Source organism: Ciconia boyciana, chromosome 1, assembly GCF_034638445.1.
Source record: "Ciconia boyciana chromosome 1, ASM3463844v1, whole genome shotgun sequence".
NCBI lineage: Eukaryota > Metazoa > Chordata > Aves > Ciconiiformes > Ciconiidae > Ciconia > Ciconia boyciana.
In genome coordinates, this window is record NC_132934.1 from 68,235,045 (window position 1) to 68,258,850 (window position 23,806).

The 23,806-nt window shown below is 42.6% G+C and overlaps 1 protein-coding gene across 5 annotated transcripts in view; it reads left to right on the forward strand.

Moving 5' to 3' along the window:
- The window catches only part of IQSEC3 (IQ motif and Sec7 domain ArfGEF 3), a 109,505-nt gene that overhangs the window by 26,769 nt on the left and 58,930 nt on the right, over positions 1-23,806 (forward strand). For all 5 annotated transcript variants that reach the window (XM_072872944.1, XM_072872926.1, XM_072872908.1 and 2 more), the window contains exon 2: positions 23,386-23,466. In XM_072872944.1, the coding sequence (XP_072729045.1) occupies positions 23,386-23,466 (81 nt within the window). The remainder of the gene's footprint in view (positions 1-23,385; positions 23,467-23,806) is intronic.

Genomic DNA, 23,806 nt, shown 5'->3' on the forward strand with positions numbered 1-23,806 from the left:
TTCCATTGAGCACAAGCATAAGGAGTTCTTGTAATCTCTCTCTGGCACCATTTGAGAATATTTATGAACACTAAAACTGGCTAAGAAACCACCCACACATTTTCAATGTATGATAAAGTCTCATGAGAACCTGTATCTTTCAATAAAATGTGACGCTTAAGAATCGGGAAACTGTTTTTTATTCCTAGATTTTCCATTGGAAGGTCATTAAAAAAAGTTAACCAACTTTTAAAAATCTTTAAGTGTTCCTTCTGGGCCAAAGAAGCATTTCTTGTCAGGAGAATGTTTGGACTCTAGCAATTTTTGACCAGTTGTTGTTTAATGAATTGTCATTCAGAGAAAAACTTGTATGCTTTGACTTCTTTTGTTTCAACCAGAAGTGATATGGGTCATGGCATCTTTGGAGCAAGCTGTCAGAAAATGACTCAAAAATTTTGCCTCTAATTGTACCCATTAACAGAGCAAGGAAACTTCCTACTCATTATTCCAAGAATAGCAACAATGCCTTTTGAAAGGGGATTAGCTGAAATTTCAAGTGTGCCAGTACTCCTCAACTCTGAAAGCTCTTCTATTGATGCCAAGCAGCAAGATTAGTCTGCAGGAGGAGGGAGCCTGCACAGCAGTGATGTGGTGTTCAGGACTGATGACACAAGTTGCAATGTGATGAAAAGCCCTAGCTATTCCATATGAGTGAGCACAGTTATAGCAAGGTGGCCTTCCTACTGGCAGGCTCAGCAGAATAACTCACGCCTGTGGGAATCTGCAAAGGCTAACAACCTTCTCACCTAACAACCTAAACCCAAAGACAAGGCACAATGCTAGAACGACATGGAAGGGGGAAAAAGGCTGCTTTCCATTCTGTGTGCATCATATGGCCCGCTGCTTTCATGTTCTTTCCTCATACTGGAAATTCCACATAAAGGAATATGTGTTGGGATCAATCACAGAAGGGGATAAAGCTCATTATGCGGGGGCTGCATTTTGTTTGTCTATGTTGTTTGATAGGGAGAGAATGTCTCAAGTGCTTGTATGAAAATTTGTTGGTGTTTGTTCCTGTTGGCTGGCTGAGGCTTCCATTTTGCTCGCTCTCCATTTTATTTTTTCCTTTGCTTGCAGTAGCTATTAGTGACAATCAGTTAGTAAAAGAGATTTATTGTTGCCTGTTAGGGCATGTTGCAACTTTTCAGTCTGATTATTTTATTATATCAACCCAAATTAAGTATCTTGCTTATGCTGCACTTCCCACCTCCTGATACACCTTCTGCCTGAATGGAAGCCAGGCAAGGTGTGAGGACTCAAGTAGATTGTTAATGTGTGCCTTGGGGAAAGTTAACATTTTTAATGATCCCATGAAATAGACCCAAGTTCTAGACATATCCTTTATCTCTAGTTTTCTTTGTGCATATGTGCCATCTGCTTTTTGCAGCGTAGTAGGAGAGATGGAGAATGTTTGGTTTAAGTAAGCCTGGAGACTGGAGGAAATAATCCCAATGACACCTACGCATTCTCACAGAGATCCTCTTTTAGCTCAAGCAGGAGAGGGTTCTTTCTCCATAAGAAGACATCAGGGGCTCCATTTCTCTACTCTCAACATACAAGCAGATGTTTAGCCAGGTGCTGCTGTGCCCAGTTGTACACTGCTGCAAGACTTTTATGAGCTTTAGTGGTGATTTCAACAGAAAGGTGTTGCTTATTTGGTGTCCTGACAAATAACTGGAGGTTCTCACTGGGTTATTGAGGCTATATGCTCTCTTCTGGAGAGGAGGAGGCTGGTTAAAATACCTGTAAAGCTAGCCTATTAGTAACGACTGAGCAGTACAGGTTGGCTTCAATCCTGTTCCTGTGGTTTATTAGTGATGTGAACCATTTCATTCCATTCACTTTGTGTTGCCTTTGCTACTTGTAATGAATGGATTGGTTTGCTCAGCCTGGAAGGACCAGGTTTATAATGCTTAGGTTCAAGGCCTTTTTCTGGTTATGGGAGCTCATCTGCTATTCCAATGACAGGCTACATAGCATCTGCAGCCCTGTCAGAGCAGAGCAAGGATAATACTTAATTCAGATAGGCACAGCATAGTGCTTCTGAGACAAACATACTCTTTTGGGACCACAGTTTAGGCTATGTGGAAGAGCACCAGGATTCAGATGCCATTCTTTCCAAGGAGAGGTGCCCAGTTCTGTTCCTTGGGGCTGCTGTCCAGTAAAGGAACTTACAGTGACCTTTAGGGGAGCACGTGGCCAGGTGAGCTACTGGGCAGAAGTGACTTGCACTCTGTTCTCTAGAAAGTTTCTCCCTCATTGAAAGAGGCTTTTTGCTCTGCAAATTATCACAAATCAGGGCAAGGGGAAGCAGTATGGCAGGGCTCGATTTGACAATTACAAGCTTTAGCAGTTAAGCATAGGTTGTTTCTGTCTCTTTAATCAGTACATATGTTCTTCACCCCCCAACTTGTTGAATTCTTTGAGCTGGTTTCTTCCTCTCCTGTGAAATTAATTCTTTTGGCTCCTGTTCAATATGGTGTTAAGTACCTACTTAATCCTTTGCAGTAGTTTGAGCTGCTGAATAGAGAGGAAGCTCGGGCTATTGCTTAGAAACCAGGACTGAGGTGTTAGAAAGGTAGGAGCTTCATGCTACAGACAAGCTTGCTGTGTGACAGTGGGCAAATTGTATTGCGTTGCTTTACTTTAGCATCACCCTGTGTGACTAGATGAGTGTTAGTCATTTCCCTTGCAGGGGGTAGCACGAGGTGTCTGCCAGTGGGGTTTGTAAAGAGCTTTGAGAATGCTGCCTTTGAAAGATGAGCAGTTTTGCTGCAGTGAGTGCTGGATGACTGGACATGTTTGACAGCACTTTGTGGAGCAAAGAAATGAGTGGGACTGTGCATTATTGTCACAAAGGGGAGACAGTTTCTTAGCTTTTGAAGTTGAATTCTATACATCATTTTAATGCAAGAATATATTTTAATTTAGACACAATACAAGGCACCACAACTTCAAAAATTAGAGTAGAGGCTGAATCAGGCAGCAATGCTTGGAACATTCCTAGTGCTGCCCCAGAGCCAGCACTGAGCTTTGGATCTTGAGAGCCTCTGATGGAGAGAGTCATGTACTCTGCTTACAACTGCGTTTTCTCTTCGAGTCAGGTTAGGTGGAACAGTTTGAGCTACAAACACTGTTTGGTGAGGGAGCTCTCAGGATGGCAGTTTTAAATTGCTTATCCACATTCCTATTTTTCCAGCACCTCAAAGCAGCCATAGTGATTAAGACATATGGGTGACAACACAACTTCGTATCCCAACAGGTAGAAGACGGACCCTGAAAAGAGGCAAGAGTTGCCTGGGAAAGCTCAAGGAGTACAAAAACAGTGAGAGTGTTCTGCTAGTCTCTGACAAAGATTAATAAATTCTTTTGTATTTAAATATGTTTTGATGATTAAATCTGTAGATAGGTATGGCATTCCAAATGCAATGGTACAATTTGCCGGTGAGAATACTAAGAAAAAAATTTGGAGGCTGAAATTCAGGTCCAGCTTAGCATTTTTGCAGGTAAGTTTTTTGGATTCAGAGCTCATTTGGGAAGGGAGAGAGGCATAGGTTCAAGTCTATGCAGATTCAGAGCAAAGGTTTTCCTCTCCAGTCACTCTGAATTAGGTAGAAGAGGAACACAGCTCACATGCCATATCAACAACTGGAAAAGCCCATTATGCAAGTTGTACACAACAATCAGAGGTCTCCTTTTGGCCTTCTGGCACACTCATGAGAGGACGATGTAAGACAAGATATGAGATAACTAAACATAGAGATCATTCCTGCTGCTCTTTTGCCTTCAAACGGAATTCAGCCCTGGTGAGAAGTTCAGAACTGACGTTACTAAGGTCTGAGATTTCCTGTTTGCCTCAGAAAACAAGCACAGCACAGGCTGTGGTAGCTCAGGCTTCCACAGAGTGCCTCAACAAATCATCGTCACCCCTCAGCCAAAGGGATGTGCCACAGGAGCACAGGGGTAGTATCCTTGCAGCCACCACCACTTCACTCTTTCAAAGTGTCCTCAGCCCAAGGATCAAAGGTCTTTCCAGACATTCCTAAATGATATACCTAGCACCCGCAAAAGGTTCACTGATCTCAGTGATGAGATGGGGCAGCTAAGAACTACTGCTTTTTTTTTCCTAAAAGTGAAGCACGCACCGCCTTCTACTGCAAGCTGTGCCTGCTCTCAGCATCAACTTAGCGGGACACAGTAAGTCATGTAGAACTTTGTAATACTGGCACGCAGACTCTGTACAGATAAGTGGGACAGTTCACACCTCTTCTTGCTGTTGCTTCAGTCTTTTTGTGGCTCGTGCTGGATCATATGTTGTGGATTATATGTGAGCCACAGATTTTCAGAACTGCATGCCTGCACACATAATCTGTTTCTAAACCCATGTTCAAGAAGTATTCAGCATGGAATCATTAGGGGCTTTTAAGATCAGGCTGTTGATTCTGCTGCCCATAGAAAAATATTCCCATTTGAAAGTGTTTAGTTACAAATGTAAAATGATTGAAGATAGCGAGGACAACATAGGCATTGCTAGGGGAGGCTGCTGTGTGGGAAGCCATATTGTTTACTGATTCTCCCACTTGAAATGGCAATAAATGATATTTCTCATGCAACAGACACAAGAATAAGATCTGTTCATAAGTAGGAAGAATCTTCATTTGAATGCAGATAGTTAGCATTTGAGTCAGGACAACCCTTAAGAGCTGAATTGGCTAGGATTCACTGCATGGGACTTGAAATCAGATTATATACAAACTCAGTGGAAATACTGTTTTAGTGGGAGTTGGAGGAGATCCCAGATGAATAACAATCAGATTCCATTTCAACCCTTACTCTTGGCCAGCTGCTTCTTTTGTATGTGCTGGGAAAGATTAAAAAGTTTGGAAACAGTATTCATGTGGTGCCTTATCACAGTTCTGGGGCATTCTCTGTCTCTCTCACTGTACCAGAAGTGCTAACAGTTTAATAAGACCAGGGTTTGAGGTTTAACAGTGTAATGTTAAAGGATTGCATATAGCCAGCCAGGGTACATTCTGTTTCAATGAAACCCATTCTGGAAAACTTCAAGGACAAAGGATGATTAGATGTAGAATTGATGCCTACACAAGCAAGTAGGTGGTCAAAGACATTACAAGCTTTATTTACCCTTTTCTGGCTAGCATATTGATAGCAGTTATTGTTTGTTTCCTCTGAAAAGAGTAAGAATTGCATAGAGGCCTCCAAACTCCTCCCTTATGTTCTGTACCTCGGACTCTATAGAGAGGTCTCCCTGTGCATCATTGGAAACCTTTCGGTCTTCTGGAATCCTTCCAGTCTTTTTGCTTATGGGAAATCTCCTAGTACATTTATGTTTTGCTTATGTTTTATTTATGAGGTATCTTCTAATATGGTTAACCTTTGCTAGAATCTCTGATCCTGTCTCAGAACTGTTGATAAGTGGATTGCATGGAAACATTACCATGGCACCTATGAAGTTCTCCAATAGAGCTGGACAAACTGATTCTAGAGTAAGAAATAATACAAAGTTCACTGAATGTGTTATTCATTGATTTTCACTTTATTCACACAGCTACAGAGTGAATAAAAACAAATTATAAAATGACTCAATTAATGTCATTTGCCTAGCTACTGTATAAGAACAGAATCCTGCTTCTCCTGATATCAAGGGCTGACATTCCCATTTAAAACTTGTTGATTAGATAGGAGCTACAAGTCTCCAAACCAGATCCATCTGTGCATAGGCTATGTAAATACTATTGATGCCAATAAATACACAGTATGGCTGTATTTTGCCTTAATTGTCCTTTTAGATGATTCTTCTCCACAAAATCCGGTCTCCCATTGGTACTTTAATTTCACTGTAACACAAATTCACCCTGGGTTTGACCATTGATTTTTTTTAAGTAGCCTTGTATCTTGAAAACACACAAACCAGCTAGGCATTTTCAGCTATGTAAGCAGTGAAAGCTGACTACTCCAGACAACATCTTAACAATGGTACCTGAAACATGCAATTGAATCATGGCATACAGTTACGCCCCATGGCTCAAGCAGCAAAAAAACCCCTATTTTTTTCTCTATTGATGCCTTTTATAACAATTCAGCACTGTTTTGCAAAGAGGCTTGAGATGTCCTATGACAGTAATCACTATGAAATCTCAATAAATGCTAAAAAAGCGTGGTCCATTCCAAGTGCAGCCTACCCATGAGACTCCGATCTGTAATGCGTGTTTTTCAAGATGGGAAATTCTGTCTCTGTCCGACTAAGAATGGGTCACTGTTTGGAAGTGAATGTGGGAATAGAATCCAAGTCCTGCTAACATAAGACCTGAAGAGAAAGACAGTCTCTTCCATTTAAGTTATTTGAAGAGCATTACTTTGGCAAGAAAAGAAAAATTATTGCTATTCTAAGACCTTGCAGGTTCCAAAATAACATCCCTCTGGAACGTCCCAACATACTCTTCCAGTGAGCCTTGTCTGTGCTGGGTCAAAACTCCGGCAATATGGTCTTCACTGTCTTAGTACTGTATAGTGCAGAGACAAGTGATAACACAAGAAGAAAATTGTCAAGGCAGTGGTTGTTCCTAGAGATACAGGAATTAAAGTGCCTAGTAACTGAGGACATAGAAACAGGGTCTGAAATGTCTTATGTATTCCAGTTATTCTGTTAATTTACTTTGTAAAAAAGAGATAGGGGTCTTCAACATGCCTAAAAGGGTGGACGAATTCAGTTGTTCTGCACCAAGGTGCAAAACCCAAGCAAATACCCTCAAATTCACAGTGGCATCAATTACACTGAGCTTGGAAATTTGGAAGATATGCTTCAAATTATGGAGTAAATCAGAAACAGAATAAGTAAAACACAGCCAAGTATGACATTGCCCTTTACAGACAGAGAGTCATGGAGTGAAGTAGCAAAGCAGTCGATACCACAGTTAACCAGAGGATAATTTTGCAAGGGGAAGAGAAAAGGCTTTAGAATCTGCCCTTTCCTTAAAGAGACAAACCTAAAGCTTTTTATGCACTTGCTGCCCCCAGCCCCCACATTCCGCCATGCTTCCTTAAAGGAGGGAGCCTGGCACTAGCAGAGGGAATTCCACAGCAGCACAATTAAAAAATGCTATCAATGAGAGAAAATTCTGACTTGCAAGAATCAGATTAACTTTTTTTTCAGTATTCAGCTTTATACAAAATGCCTGTATCTCAGGACTGTAACATACTGCTTCTTCCTACCACATACAGACACACACTGGTACTTTTAATGACATCTCTTTGGTCGTTTTGTAAATATCACATAATGCATCCTTTCTTGGAAAAGCAAAGTTCCTCCTGATAGAAAGTGCCTATCAGAGTACCCCACCAGATAATCTGTAGTCACCGCTGTTATTGTTCTCTTGCCAAAGTATCTCTTGCTTATGATGATTCAGATCCTAGCAAGGACCACTGTGCTGAGCCCCATCCCAGTTGTATGGTGGGCATAACTGCTGCCACACAGACCAGAGAGATTCATCTGTTAGCATCAAGCTTAATTTGAAGATATGGTGGGTAGGAGAAACAAACACATCAATGAACTATGAATGTATATGGCTTGAGTAAGCACTGACTAGAGTGGTGGTGAAAGTAATCAACATTCAGCTGAGAAACAACTGTTAGGAGAGGTACAATGAGAAGGGGAATAAAATGCAATGGGAGTTAAGTTTAGACTGAGCTGGGAGATCTGCTATTTGATGGAGAGGTCAGCTGAGAAACATGGAGCTATCAACACAACTATTCTCATCTAGTCTGGATATGATGTTGGCCATTGTATTGAAGTAATCATGACCAGGGAGGAGGCAGGGATAAGGAATGTCCTGAGGAGATGATGCCTTTCTAGTTAAAATAGAAGGCAAGTGTATAAAAGGTAGATTTGTCTCTCAGTGTTATTTACTTGTTCGTTTTGCAAGCAAGGCAAAACAACTTCTATCTCAAAAATAGAGAGGATGCCCCTTTCTCACCCCATTTAGGTGTTTTTGTCAGTTTGCTGCAAGGATGGACATTATTCAGTATTACCTGCCCTCCACTATGAATCACTTCTGATTTTTTTTTAATCAGGTGACTGCTGATGGTCTAGCAAGAATTTCACTTTACAGATGGTCCCCAGATCACTCTCCGAAATGACCTTGGAGGCCTCAGCCTGTAGAGACTAAATAGTGGTCTGCAGCTGCAACTCAAATTCTGCCTTTCTCAAGGGCACACAGGCAGGAGCCCAGGACAGCATTCCTGCTTCTTCATACATTTCAAGAGTATTTCTGTGGTGTGAGCATGCTGGTCTCTGCTAACTGTGTAGGGAATCAGTTACTAATCCTTTAGAAGAGGAAGTAGCAGCCATGGGAAGACAGGAATTCTGGCAATCCAGAATCGAGACACAGGGCACGAAGAATCATATCTCCCTGTAGGGCAGGACTGGCGTGGAACAGCAGAGCCACGTGTAAACAGGATAGAACTAGATGACACTGGAGACAGAATACGCCTCCTAGTACAGGAGGGAGAGTATTTAGTCTCCATGGCACATTGAGTGAGCTCTACTTCATTGCCATGAAAGAAATCCAGTGACTAATGAATCTCTGTCACAATTTGTTTGCTCTGGAGTCACCCTGAGAACAACTATTATGTGTAGCTACTCCCTGGATGCAGGGGGCCGTGTTTCAGCTGCAAGCAAGGCTGACCCTCCTAGCCTAGGAGTGCGGTAATTGCTCTCACCTATTCATATCTGTGCTTAGAGAACAGGAAGGAAGATGGCTGTCCTTTCTAATCCAGAGTTCTACCTCTGTGCTTCTCACTGTTTGACACTTGTTTGATTAAAATCTTATTTTTACTAGGTTGTTTTTCCTGTGAGAGGCTTCATTGTCTCTTCCCAACACCTTTTCCACAGCTCTGGGATCTCTTCATGCACTACACACTTTCTATACAGAACAGCAGCTGCCAAAAGTGGAATTTTCCCCCACCACACAGCTTCCAAGGCTAAACCAGAGTCTAGGCAGAATCTGTTCATCACAAGAATCAAAATTTCAGCAGTTCCTAGTGCTAAAGTAACCACAGATGCAGATACTGCCACTGCTGTCGCCTTTTCCCAAGATGGGAAGTATTGTCACATCCCAGCATCTAGGGTCTGGAACCATCACTGATGTAGCTTCACAGCTGAAGTGTGAAAGCACAAATAGCACTGGCATCTTATGCTGAGCCACATAGTGTCAGCTTATGCTACAGCCCTGTTGGCACCAGGGTACTGAAGCAAACTTTTTAAATCTCAGTTGTTAGAGGAGATTGCCCAGCTGTAAGTATCACGAGGTTCAGAAGGTCTGCATCAGCCATCTTGTTTCAGGAGCAGAAACATAACCAGTCCCACAGCTCCTCACTCTGATTTCTAGTAACTGTTTTTGCAACTTTCCTGAAATATCTCTGCAGAAATCGGGCTCCTTATGGAGAAGATCTACAGGAAGATCTCTTATGTTTGTGTTTCCAGAACCACACCTTATATATATATTTTTTTCCAAATAAAGAAAAGGAAACAAAGGACTCCAGCACATGGTAGGAAGCTCAAAGCTTTATTAAGTAGAGAACAGTAATGGATTTGTAAGTCAGATGTTTTAGCAAGTTAAGACTCCCCACAAGGCACAAGCTAGCTGCAATAAGGCACTACAGAGAGATCCAGTAGTACAGACAGACATAAGCAGCTCATTTAATTCAAGATGAGCTGTACATTTGGTTGCAGATGCAGGCTATATGGGTTCCTATAGTCATCACTGACTGAAGCACTGCTCTTTCAGCCAGATATATGAGTGTAAGCTGACATTTGTATCTCAGTGCTGAGATAGGGTATGGATGAACAATTAGCGTGTGCAAGGCATCAGGTTAAGAAGTGATGCCTTCTCCATTTTTGTGGTGATTTTTTCCCAGTGCTGCTGCACCAGACAGGGAGTATAAAATAATCCAGCTCCTGGGACTAAGACTAACCTAAATGATCATCATCTTGATAAATTGACTTGACAGTACATTGTATGTCCTACTGGTTTTAAATCCCAGGAATTACTGAGCAGTTAAGATGGGGAAAGGGAACAATTTTCATAGCTTTTCCAAATCTTAGGATACCTCATTAATTCCACCTACTCTTCTGCTACCTTGGCAAAGTCAGGAGTTTATGAAGCCTCAAGAAACTGTGAAATCTCCTCTTAACCCAAAACCAAGTATCCATGATGGTCAAGTGCTGAGCATACAAGTTGCATCCTCTCCCCACTTGCATTAGTGCCAAATGATACTTTCCTTCCCGGGAAATTACATATGCAAATTCAGCTGCTCTTGGTGTCAACCAGCTGCTGTGTCCACAAGCAGTCTTGAACACTGCCTGCTTTCCATATGTCAAGGCCCTGGTAGAAGCACATGGGGGCATGTGAAGGGAAATGGGGAAATTAAATTTCCCCTGAAACAATGGTGACTATTCCTATCTGCCACCTGAGGCATTAGAGTCAGCTCTGCAACTGGTCCTGCCCTTTTCCTCTGCTCTTCCCCTTCCCACAGCAGAAGCAGTTCAGCTCTGAAGCATCAGAGAACAGCAAAATTTAGTCTTGTGTATGCCACCAAGCAGCCTGTGTCTGGTTCTGCATTCCTAATTCTCCTTCTTGTCCTTCCCAGTTAGGAAACCACTCCACTTTCCATTGTAGGTGTCATTGATGCAACAGCCACAGATACCGGCAGGTCTGGTAGTAACTGGGTTTCCATATCCAAGGCCCCAAACTAAGGGCCTGAAGCAGCCTTCTGCAAGTCAAGCCGAGTCAAGCCACGACCTTTCTCACTGCATTCAACTGCACTCTTCTTGTTATACTGTTTTGTGTCAAGCCACAACATACAGTAGAGTCCAGGCAGCTGAGTACTAGGCAGCAGGACTTACCTCACAGAACGATCTTGATAATATTTGATGAGTATGCAGAATAAAACCACTACTTAAATTTAGTGCATCAGCCCAATGTGGCAGTAACGAGCTTGTCCTTAATAGCTGGTGCAATTCACTGTCATGCTACTCTGGTATCCAGCATTGAATACAGAGCTGCCAGCAAGGGCACAGAACTGCAGTGATACAAGCAGCAAATCTGGCCATGCATTTTCATGCAGGGGTAAGTCTACAGAAGACAGTGTTGCTAAGGTGCATGAAGAGCTCACTGGTGAGCCATTTCTGTGTATGCAGCTAATTTGCATGTTTATGGGAATCTGAATTATTGAACAGCACTCCTTCATATAGCTTTGTGTCATTCTCCAGTGCTGAGGGACAGTTTGATTTTAGACTTTGGAAAATTCCAGGGCTTTCTTCCTGTACTTAGGGGTTAAACATGAGCCACAGGAGTGAGAAGCCAGTAAGAAGTCTAAGCCTGATTAAAAACAGATCTAATACTCAGTCATAACAAAAATCCTTTTACTGAGTCCAATTCTGACACTTATTCAAAAAGTAAAAATAATTTATTCTTACTGAGGAAGAGACCTAAATTCCTTTTTTATCTCATAGTCCCAGTAATTATGAAAAGGGTTGCCAATTCCACTAACACAAGTCTTGGCTTTTTGATAGTGTTCATACATATTAGCACAAAATATGAGAGAAGAAGAAAGGTGTTTAGTCTGCTAGCAGAGCATTCAGGCAGAGTGCTAGTTCTGGATCTCTTTAGGAGGACCACATACTCATTGGTATTAGGTTGACAAACTATAATTGTTATATGAAGAACTGGAGGGGATTTGGAGAATGCTCATCAGTGTAATTAAAAATGAGCTTTTGCCAGCTATTCCCATTTTATGTAGTTATAAATCTATTATTTGAACAAAGAAGAAAGGGCCTTTGTATAGTACAAACAGAAGAGGTATGAAAAGATGTTTCAAAGCTACAGAAGGTCATTACCAGCATGCATTTGCAGACATGTAATTATTCCATTACATATATAACCTTTAAAAGAAATGATGATATTGAAGATAGTTGGAAGTGAGGGTTTCCATCTTGGAAAAGGTCACATGTTGTCTTGGAAAAGTAGTTTTGAATTAATATACCATTTTTCCATTAAGAAATTAATCGATACGACTTCTGTTTATGGTAATTATTTAATCGAAATGATTTCAGGAACTTACACAAACTCCCCCTCACACATGCTTCAGATTTACATAGCAGCTTCCTAGTTGTGATATCTGAAGTATAGTTTTGGCTACAACTTATTAAACCTCTGCTCACTCCCAGTGAGTGTTGCATGTGTCACTGGAGGATCCCCTCCACATGATTAGCTGTGCACATACACTTAGAATATCAGATTGCTCTTTCATACAATAGCTCTTTTTCCTGAGTACCACTATTCACCCTGTTAGCAAGTCAGAGCAAATGATGTTGTGACTTGTCTATCACAATAAGTCATGAACTGTTTCCACCATTGACAGAGGATCTAAACAAGACTGGTGGTGCACATTGGGCTATTGCATAGTCCAACATACAGCATTTCCTCCCACTGTGGCCACTTTGCCTTCTTCCTCTTAGTGCTTACAAAGCACCAATCCAATCAGCAGACAGCCATGCTCTATGTGGCTGATGTTCCTCTGGAAGAGAGAAATCCAATTTCAATGGAATGAATGGACTCCCCATTGACATGTGATTCAAAGACATTTAAGGAGAGGCAGCCCACCCAACCCCTCTAGCAGATGATGACAAACTCTTCCACCCAGGAAGTTTCTTCCTGGGAATTGCTTAATCATTCCCCTTATCCCTGTTCCTAGTGTGCCTTAGGAAAGAAATTAATAGCAAGAGGAGAAGCTTCTGAGTGAATCACTTCTGCTGGGCAAATATGAGGACATGAGAAGCATCCCCCATAAACCCAAAGAGTATTTCCTCAACTAGTAATTCTGTAAGAGACACCAACATAGCTACATCAGAGATAGCAGTACCTCTCTACAGAGAGCTTTCAACAATGCTAGCTTCTCCCACGTGTCCCAAATCTGAATGTTTTGTTCCATCCAAGTTGAGTACTATTTCCAAATCTCTTCAAGCTGCTGCCTTTTATTAAGGCACTGCATGTGTATGCAATACATTATGTTTACTGCTTTAAGGATCAGACTTTCTCTGTACAGTAGATACTTAATCTTAAGTTTCCTCCTGTGGACAATTTCTGTCACCTAGACTGACTCTGGTTATAATGAAGTTATTCCACAGATAATTGAGTGAGTGTATCATCCTTAGTTCACCTTAACTAAGTTCTTTCATGCCACTGTAGCTGAAGAACCAAGGGCCACAAAACTGCACAAAGAGTAGTGCACCACCTAGCATGAGAAGTGCTGGAAGTGGGTCCAAAGCGGGCCCCAGACTTTGCTTCTGGCTTTCACAAGGAAATTATCTGGCAGACTGGACCCAGAAGCCAGTATGGACTCTTCCCCTCCAGTTGATTCCTGGAGTGTGTTCCATTCCTTTTTCTACTCTTACCCATTTCTAGCACGTAGGGGAAATCTGGCAGTTAGCCCAACCACTCCTTGTAGGCTTAACAAATGGATTAGATTTCCTTTAAGTGTTTCTTGGTAACAAAATGGACTTGTCAGCAGCAATTTTCACTGAATACAGTGAATCCACAGGTGACATCTTTCCAGTCTTCCTCACTCTTACTAGTGATGTCTGGAGCCTAGATCCTCGGGTAAGGAAATTTCTGTCAAGTAGCCTGTCACCAACAAGAGAAAAGAGAGTGTCTAGGTCTATGGCAGAGGAGCAGACCCCACTGAGCCAGAACACAAGAGACCACAGCTCATTTTCACCATCTCCCAGACACATTGCTGACTCTTACCCTAAGCTCAGGAATGCCAGCTCACACTATCCCTTCATGCTCAGACCCTCTTTAGTACACATCCACACACATTTGTCCACTGGTCATGTTCTTCGCACTGAAGTTGGTGCAAAACACCCCAAATTCTTTCTGATATCCATGCACTCATCTGCCACTCATGCCCACACTTTTCCCCAAGAATTTCTTCAAGGTAAGAGTGAGGATGTACAGGAGAAATGCCTGCCACATATATGGACTAAAGTAAGCTGAGAAACCAACTGTTCAGGAAGATATGGCATTAATATCTCCATCCCCAGAAGCAGATGGTCATAAACGAATGGCATATTTGACATATCTGTTATAGTCACCCAACTAGTTAACCAAAAAAAGATCAGATCACAGCAGCATTGGCTCAGATCTTCTTCCTCCATCACAGGAAATTCCATTTCCTCAGCACAGTGCCTTGTGCTTATCCTTCCAAGCTGTGCTGTGTTCTGAAGCTCAAAGCTTCAGATAGCTCAATAGCTTCACAATAGCTCAAAGACACACATTTGCGTCAGCATGTCACATTGAATTTTCACTTTCCAAACAGTAGTGTATGCATATGGTATTTTATACTACCGAGGTGAATTTGTTTTAAGATATTTTATATGATATAAAATCATCGTATTCTGGTGAGAAACTGGAAATACTCTGTCAATGGGAATCCTGTCTTCATCCCATCCCCTAGCACTACACAAACAAATTTATAGTAATGCTATACAAAGGATATATGACTTAAAATGAATTTGTACCAGAAACAATATGATGATTAAGCAGGTGCTAAGTAGGTTTTAGAGGATGAGCTCTGATCTTTTGATCATCAAATTTCTGGATAAACATCATGGAAGAAGACATTTTCTCCAACACTCATAAGGTGTTCAAGGCAGGCCAAGTTGCAGACTACAAAACATATTTGATTTTTCATTTTTGGCAGGCAAGCAGAGAGTATAGATGCTACTGGTAAGTTCTCCCCTCTTCACCCCTCCCAGCATGACTTGGGGGGGCAGAGGAGGGAAGAAGTAGGAACAGCACTGAGAATGCTAAAGAAAGAGCTGTGGAATGATAGGCACTCAAGTGGACTGAAAGAAGAGCTACCATGCATCCTGGCAAGGCTGGGCATGTATGTGTATGCTATCCATTCATCCATCATGCTGACACTGCCAGGGGGTTTCTTCAGCAATTTGTTTTTGTAGGCAGTAGTTATGTGCTGGCATCTAGACATCATCTAGACACATCTTCATTTTTTCATACAATTAATTAGATATCTAAGCCTTTGAAGGGTTACAGGCAGAGCTAGACAGTCCCTGGTCTGAAACAAGTTAAGAAAATCCTAGATCTGGATGATGTAACCGGCACTCTGCACATAGATACATTATGAACATCTCCCCCTGTAGGCAACAGACCAGAGAGTCAATGACAAGTATGTGGAACAGATAAAAAGTGGTTCTGCATAGACTATAGTGGCATATGCAAGCCCTTTACAAATACGGCACTGACCTTCCAGATAGCTAAAGGACTAAGGATACTCACTTGAGAGGATGTTTCTGATGAGGGAGTCGAGGCAGTGATGACTTGGATAGCGAAGTAAATCTATAGCCATAAAACCAACAGATGTGAAGTGCAATATAGGAAGAGGCAGAGGCTGAGAAGTTAGAGAAGGGGAAATAAAACCAAAGTAGCCTAAAGGTGTTGGTAAGAGCTTGCTGGGTCAACACACACAAATTCCAAAGCATTTTCCTATCATCTTTTGCTCAGTTCTTCCCCCTGCTTCATTTGTTGTAGTTTCATCTTCAGCAACGTACCATGCAAATCTGTCTCCAGACTGCTTCAGTCTCATTCTCCTCTTTGGGGATTAATACTGGGACATTTTTGGACTGAATACAGAAGTCTTTGACAATTTAGAGAAGATTACCAAATCAGTCCATTCCTAAGATGCATCCTGGGGACACTCAGATTGGGATTGTTGTAGTTACTGGCAGTGTAAAAGAAAATGACAGTTTCAGTCCTGTTGCACTCCTACACTTCCGTATCTTGGCTACTAAGCCCCTTGCCCTTTAACACAGGATTTCTCAGACAGTCAGATTTGTGAGTCTGTTTTGTGTAGCTGTTTTTCAGAGATAGCCGACATCAAATGTTCAAGAGGGAAGAGCAAGAAGAGTCACAGTAGATAGCCATGGGACACCCATAAAAGCCACCTTCTAATGCTGAGAAGTTTGAGTCCTATACATTGGCTTTGAGAAGAATCTGCATTAAGTATTCTCATAGGATAGTCTTTAAAATGTCCAGTTTCCCTCTGAATCTTGACAAATTCTTGCCATCAACAGTATCCCATAACAATGAGGAAGCCATGAGACTTACAAGGAGTTAAAGAACTTAAATTCCAGAAATTACCTTGAATTTATTTTTAATCATGTATGGTTTCCCTACAACATAAACTCTGCCCATACTCAACTCCCTCCAAAACACCAGTCTAACGACCTACAATCAAGATGAGTAATTAAGATGGAGAGAAAGTTTTAGTGAGGGTATTTTGGAGTGAAGAGTGAAGAACCGGGGGAGAAACAGCTAGTTGCTAGAAGATACTCTTTTGGAAACACTGCCTCTTTCAGATCTCACTTCAACTCTCAGTTCCAGGTTGACTGGAATCAGAAATAGATCTAGCACAGGAGGGAGATGATAGGAGGAGTAAGGCCTGCAGCTAACCTTAGCTAGGTTGTATCACAGCTCCGTGGTAGGTAGAGGTAGCATTGAGCTACCATTTTGGGGGACTCAGAAGACGGTGCAACCAGCCTTTCATAAACTTAGCATTGCTAAATAGTTCTTGTTTGTGGTTCTCCAGTCCTCATCTTAGGAAAGATAACAGCCAGTAAAACTTCATCTGAGATGAATTCAGTTCTCCTTCGACTCTTTCTGCCTTTAATCTTCCGCTTCTAGGCCATGATTTTCTGTGACTCCATCTGTTCTCTTGGCAGCTATCCAAAAAAAATGCAAGATAGAGACAAGTATCAAAAGACTTCAGGAAAGCTGAGATATCCAGCACTACAAACAATGACTTTTGGTCAAAGCCTCTAGCATTTCTTCAAAAGGTGGAGTTTTAAAGAGAAACCAGAAAGGCTACATGAGTTGGACTAGTTATTTACTGATTGAACATTGCTTGAGGGATCACCATTTGCCTTTCAGCATTGTCAGATTTCTAAGAACTGATGTGCACTTGGGCCAAGGGCAAGGCTGCTGAATATGCAGGCCAGCAGGGCCCAAGTACCAGGCTACAGAGGCTAAGCAAGTACTGGCAGTTGGAGAACCCCGTGATCTTCATTGTTGTTGCAGTAGGGGCCATGCCAGCTATCCTACATAACTGACCAGGGTAGCAGTCACAGTGGGATGTAGGGGTGACGCAGCATGTTAGAGAGAAGCACGATCTGTGTACTCGTGAGAGCAATTTTCATTCTGTCTTGTTTTGGCATTTCTTGTAGTCTAAAATCATTCATGCAGAAAAACACAGAACTGCTCTTTTTCTATGGGAACAGGCCACACTGGATATTTGTTTAATTAAAGCTGACTGCTGGAGAGCAGGGAGCACCACGGTTTTCCATATGCTGTCTGGGTTGGGAGTTTGCTTTTGCAGGGGGCAGGAGAAGAAGAAAAAGGGGTTAGACTTGTTTAGCGTAATACAGCTCTCAGCAGACAGGCATCTCTGTTTCAGGACAGCTATCATCAATGCTAAACGAGTGGGCACTGGTGCTTAGGATGGGCAACAACACTGAATGAACATAAAGCCCCAGGCCCTTGTCTGAACATAAAGCCCTAGGCACTTGTCCAAAGGGAAGATACAGCATTAAGGCAATTTTAGGAAAGTTTGCACTCCTTTGGCTCTGTGATGTGCAATCGAGGTAGCTACAGACACTTTCAATTTTTGGAGCTCAACTCTTCCAGTTTTTAAAAGAGAAGAGGCTTAGGTCTTTGGGATCCGTAGGTGTAAAGACCAAGGCAGCATGAGTCAGGGGGGCCCCTTTGCAGCACAGTCCAACTTTCTAAGAAACCAGAAAGGTAGAGCTAATTCCTGAGCTGACTAGACAGTTTGTGCTAGCCAGGAGGTTTGGCACAGGCTTCTCTAAAGTTCATCACAGAGCAGGAATTGCTGTGGCCGGACAGTTCATTCACAGATACCCCCATTGAGGCTGCAGGCAGCTGGCTGGAGGATACCTCTTGTCAGGAGCAATGTTAAAGACAACTGAATAAAATTCAGTCAGTTGTTTTCTCTCAGAGGAGAGGGGGCTAACATTTCAATTGACAGCACGGGTTACTTCTGGGCCAAGCGTAGCTTTCTCTGCATTTAAGATAGGTCTGGACTGTCAAATCCTTGCCTCTGGAACATGTGTCCCAGCTAGACAGAGCAAGGCACTGACAGGCTCAGGCTGTTCCCAGTCCTTCTTTTGCATCTATGCTTGCCCTTGTCCTCTGCTGCTCCTCCACATACAATTCACATACTGCTGGCAACATTTACTTCAATAGGCCCTTCAGCATGCCTCCTCCTCTCTGTTAGCCTCTTCCTCTTTTGTACCACCCAACTCCTCTTCACTCACCCAGAACACCTTTTCTTCTTGCTGACTTTTCCCTTCCAAGACTTCATCAGGGTGCAGCCCAAGAGATAATAATTTGTTTGTTTTTAAAACGATAAATTGGAAACAGAACAGTTCAACGGTATCCTGACAGATGGGAGAAATTGCCTCTCTTCCCAATCACCTGCCTGATCTGCCCACAACAGTGTTTGCTTAGCTGCAGTCTCTGTGATGGTTTGTGAGTCTGAGGAAGGCAAGGTAAAGGACATAGAGGAAGAGACAGAAAGGCAAAAAAGCAAGCCCTGGACCTGCCCTTTTAATTTGTAGACCATTGCCACCTACCTGAAGTATTGAAAAAGAAAAAAAATTACAGATCATCATCCCAAAAGTAATGAGTCTGAATCAACTGTCACTGGATTGAAGACATGTTGCCTTCCTCCCTGTTTTTCAAAGGCAAAACAAGCCTTATGCTCTCTGGTGTTTACCTCCTCAGAGGCTGCACATTCAAGTTTTTTGTAGCCTTTCTGACTTATGAAGTAAGATTTGTTTAAAAACAAAATAAAAAGAAAGCACAGAAAGGAAAAATACCCACCATCAAAAGTCTTACACTGACTTCAGACAGATACTAAATGTCTCAAGACTCACTTTAAAGCTGCAAAGGTTGACAACACCACAGGGGAATGAAATCCAGGTAGCCACCAGCCATTACAACCCAGCCAGGCCCTCTTGAATCCCAGCAATAAAAATAACATTTTACCTGAAGACTTCACACAGTTAAGAAGACAGCTGCTTTCCTAGAGCACTTACTTTAGGCTTAGAAGTAATAGTAAGGCCCAGAACACTTGCCTTTTGCACCCGGATGAAAGCTGCTTTGTCCAGATAGCAATTAATACAGCTTCTTCAGGGTGGAAACAGATCCAGTTCTTCCATACCAAGTTAACCCTCTCTCCCAGCTCCTGTCTCGGCTATGCATGCTATGCTGCAAAGGCAAGGGCATGGATTTGCAAAATATTAGATATATGCAGGATCAAGAGATGGAAAGAAAGAGGAAAATGAACAAGGAGAGTCTCCAAGGTGGAGCCCAGTCCCTGTGGTGTACACCTGGGTAGCACAAAAGAGAAAGACAAGCAAGCTGTAAAAGAAGAATGTAAATAGACCCAGAAATCCAACTGCTTTTGGGCATTTGGGGAACTCAGATTTAACATGAGTAATAAGATATCCTTCCCTGGCCCCAGTCAGGGGAAGAGTTTTCAGCACAGTCTTGGAATATCCATTTACACCTCATATATTTACCCCTATCAGGCAGTGTCTGCTCCTCACCACCTCCCTGGTGGCTTCTCGATGGAAGTCATGGCCCCCAGAGGGGGACTCAAGGATCCCAAATGGCCTGGAGGCAGATTTCTGCCTGTGGGGATGATCAACATCTGGTAGTGGTATGTAAGGTGCACAACTACTCCAGAGATCTTGGGATCTCAGAAGTTCAAGAGGACTGTGGTTTGGGCAGAAAATACCCAAGGTTAGTGTTAAACACACATGAGAAATCATGAGAACCAGAGTCAACAGCTGACTGTGCAGCTGCAGTGCTCAGAGCATACTGATTCTCTGAAGAGTATCTGTGAGATATTTTTTCTTAAAACGCCCACAGGAGACTGAGCCTAAAGTCCTGTAACTTCACACTACTCTTCCTTTCCCTGTTTCCCCTTTACTTTTCTCTGTAAAGAGAAAATTTCTATCCTGATAATTAACTAGCAAGGCATTTCATCTATATACAGGCTTCCATTTATCTGTTTTTTGTCTGTCCTCGTTCCTTCCTCTTCTTCCCTTTGTTTTCTCTCCCTGTTGTTTGCTTTCTTCATGTGTAATTAGGAATTGGAGTGGTGCATCTGCTGTTCACATAAAAGCAGAGAACAGTGTAGTTCATTTAGGGAAGTGTTGAGATTAGAAATGGCTGAAATTTGGGCTGTCCATTTTTTGGAAGATTCCATTTGGAAGCTGGTGAAGAGTCTAGAGAACAAATCTTATGAGGAGGGGCTGAGGGAACTGGGGTTGTTTAGCCTGGAGAAGAGGAGGCTCAGAGGAGACCTTATTGCTCTCTACAACTATCTGAAAGGAGGTTGTAGTGAGATGGGTGTTGGTCTCTTCTCCCAGGTAACAAGCAATAGGACAAGAGGGAATGGCCTCAAGTTGCACCAGGGGAGGTTTAGATTGGATATTAGGAACAATTTCTTTACTGAAAGGGTGGTCAAGCATTGGAGCAGGCTGCCCAGAGAGGTGGTGGAGTCACCATCCCCGGAGGAGTTCAAAAAACATGTAGATGTGTCACTTTGGGACATGGTTTAGTAGGCATGGAGGTGTTGGTTTGATGGTTGGACTAGATGATCCTAGAGGTCTTTTCCAACCTTAATGATTCTATGATTCTGTGATTCTATGGTTTAGTGGTGGACTTGGCAGTGCTAGGTTAACAGTTGGACTTGATGATCTTAAAGGTCTTTTCCAACCTAAATGATTCTATGGTTCTATGATTTCAAAATATGTTGTTACTTTTATCCAGAAGTAGGCCCTTTTTTTCCCAGCTGTTCCTGTAGAGATGAAATTCAGCAGGAAATGCCAATATATAATACTTCTGAAACCAAGCATGCTCCTCAGAATGAATGTCGGCTGTTGCTGAATCAGCTGAGAGCCTTGTGCATTTCCATGCTGCAGCTGACAATGTCTGTGACTCCAGAGCTGCTCTGCAGAGCTGAGTGACTTGGTGCAGGTGCTCCACACCTCTTGGGCTAGCCAGCTCCCAGCGTTGCTGCTCTGGGAGTTGGGCAGAACAAAGAGCTGGGTGGAAAACCTGATGGCCCCTCTCCAAGGGGCTACTTGTATGGCATGGCTGCACTAGAGAGGTGGGATATGGAGGCACGGCCCTCCAGCAGCCTGCCAGGAAATCCAGGTAAAGCCCTGTAATTTGAAGAACCTTTGTCAAACCCAAGATGTTTTCACCAGATAGTTTAAATTTGATGAATCGGTGTTTTTATGCAAAACCAAAATTGTATCAGGAAATTCCTGACGGATTCTAGCTGGAAGCAGAGTGACGAGATGTAGAAGCTGGACTATTTGTGTGAGCCTGCTTGAACATAGACTCAAATGTGATCCCACCGCTTGCTTCAGTAAAAAGACAACACAAGTAATTTATGGACTCACCAGTCAGATAGGTACTTGCCACCTGAGAAGTTTAAATTAGAAACAACATAGAACCAGCAATAACCAGGCTGGCAGGAGAGAAGGGATGTGAGCTGGGTAGTTACAGAAATGGAATACCAGGAGATGAGTTTGATATGTCACACAAACATGTCCTCTCTTTTCCAGCAGGTTGCATGTCACAGGCAGGGACCGAGGGCATGGGCAGAGGTCAGTGAGGTAAAGCTAATGCTTTCGTCTGTCCCCTGCTGTGTTGTTCCTGCCAATCCTCTTGTTTCTAAGGAAAGATTCCTTTTGAGAATGCACTGGAAGCCAAGGAAGCGGAAGAACTAAGCCGTTTGTTATATTAAGCTAGCTGGGAGGCCGGAAGGAGGTGGCTGGGAACAGTATCACCATCATCTGTAATTTAGCTATCTTTGTGGCCACGTCTGTCAGATTTTGAGAAAGACAAAGGTGATAAGCTTCACATTTCAGAGTGATGGAAAGTGTGGCAGGGCCTTTGGAAGAATGTGAGACCCTCCTGACAAGCCAGGAGACTTAGCTTTACTGCTTATGTCTGGGTTAGAAGCTGTAAAAATATTTTTAAAAGGAGATGACCCCATTTGAGCCCTGGGTCTCCGCAGTAGCATGGGAACAGTGCTGTTCCACTGACTTGGAGACAGGGTCATTTTATGCCATCTGAGGATTCAGCCTGCTTTATCTCCCCTGCTTTTCTTCTCCTCTCTTAATTTTCTTTTCCATTCCCCTAGTACTTTCCCCCCTTGACACTGTGTATCTCTTTAGTGACTCCTTTTCATTGATGAAGGTCAGTGTGTTCAAAATTGGCTGTTGATTTGTGCTGCCTATGACACCTCAAGGGCCACCCTGGACATATCTTAAAAGGATCTCATTTTCAGAGGTGCTGAGCAGCTCTTACTGGGTTCCAATGCTGTGGTAAGTGCCTAACACCCCTGAAAACCAGGCTCCTCACAAATGTTTCGAGGCAAGGGAACCAAGAACAAGTCACTCAAGATTAGTGAGCAGTTTTGAAAGTTTGGTCTAGGATTTCTTCCTTTGGATGAATTCTTTTGCCTTTCTTATCTAATAAACACATTTTTAGCCTTCTGTTTTCCTGTTCTGCTCAGGATTGTTACTTCTTATGGTTTTGCTTTTCTTTGCTGTGATCTCTCCCTCTCATCATGATCTCAGCCCCCCTTACTTGTGCTTGTCCTGTCAGTTTTCCACTACTGTTTTTGGTAATGCCCAGTGCTGATGTGCTGACGCCATTTCTGTGCTCTAGAGAGGTGTCAGGAGAAATGTCTGCAGGGTTAATTTAGCTACTGTCAACAAAAAATCAACTTTTTTCGATTACAACGTATAGGAAACATATCTAAGGAAACACATCTAATGAGATGTTTCTGTCCCAAAAGAAATAAAAGTTAGAGACAGGCAAAACTGTTTTTCATGAAATGTATGGGATCATGAGACAGATACTGATAGAAGGAAAACTTTTTATTTGGGCACTTTTGCCCCATTCTCTACATGTTGACATCAGCAGCAGGACAGGTAAAGTAGGGGAATAGAATTGTCAGCCCCCTTCTCTCCTGCTCCCTACCACCTTGGAGTGCAAAATGTTCATGTAATAATCAGATTTCTCTTTTAGCATCACTGGGAGTCACTGTCCCCTTGGAACAGCCCTGGGAAAGGCATTCTCCCTTGAGTTTTCTGATGAGTGAGCTGAACACTGACCTGCTACGGTTTGTTTTTTCTTACAGGAATGAAACTGTTTTACACCAGTTCTGTTGCCCAGCAGCTGATGCAGAGCAGAAGCCTTCATCTCCAGACTCCTCACCAAGGTGGGAAATTGCTGCCAGCAAGACCTTTTCTTTTCCATTCCCTCCTTCCTTATCATCCATCATTAATCTTCCTGCCTCAGACAAAACTCACATATTATACATGCCCACCCTCGTCCATCCTCCCTTATGTCCCATGTCCCCAGCACTGCTGTCCCTCTCTTTTCGCTCCCAGAGATTACTGTTCATACCGTTGTGTAATTGCTCACAAACCCCATCTGGCCTCCACTCACACACACCCATGCACCTCCAAAAACCCACATCCACGCTTGTACCTTTTCTTACCCTTCTGCATGACTTTGACACCAACATACACATGCTTCACTCTTCTCCTCCAAATTAG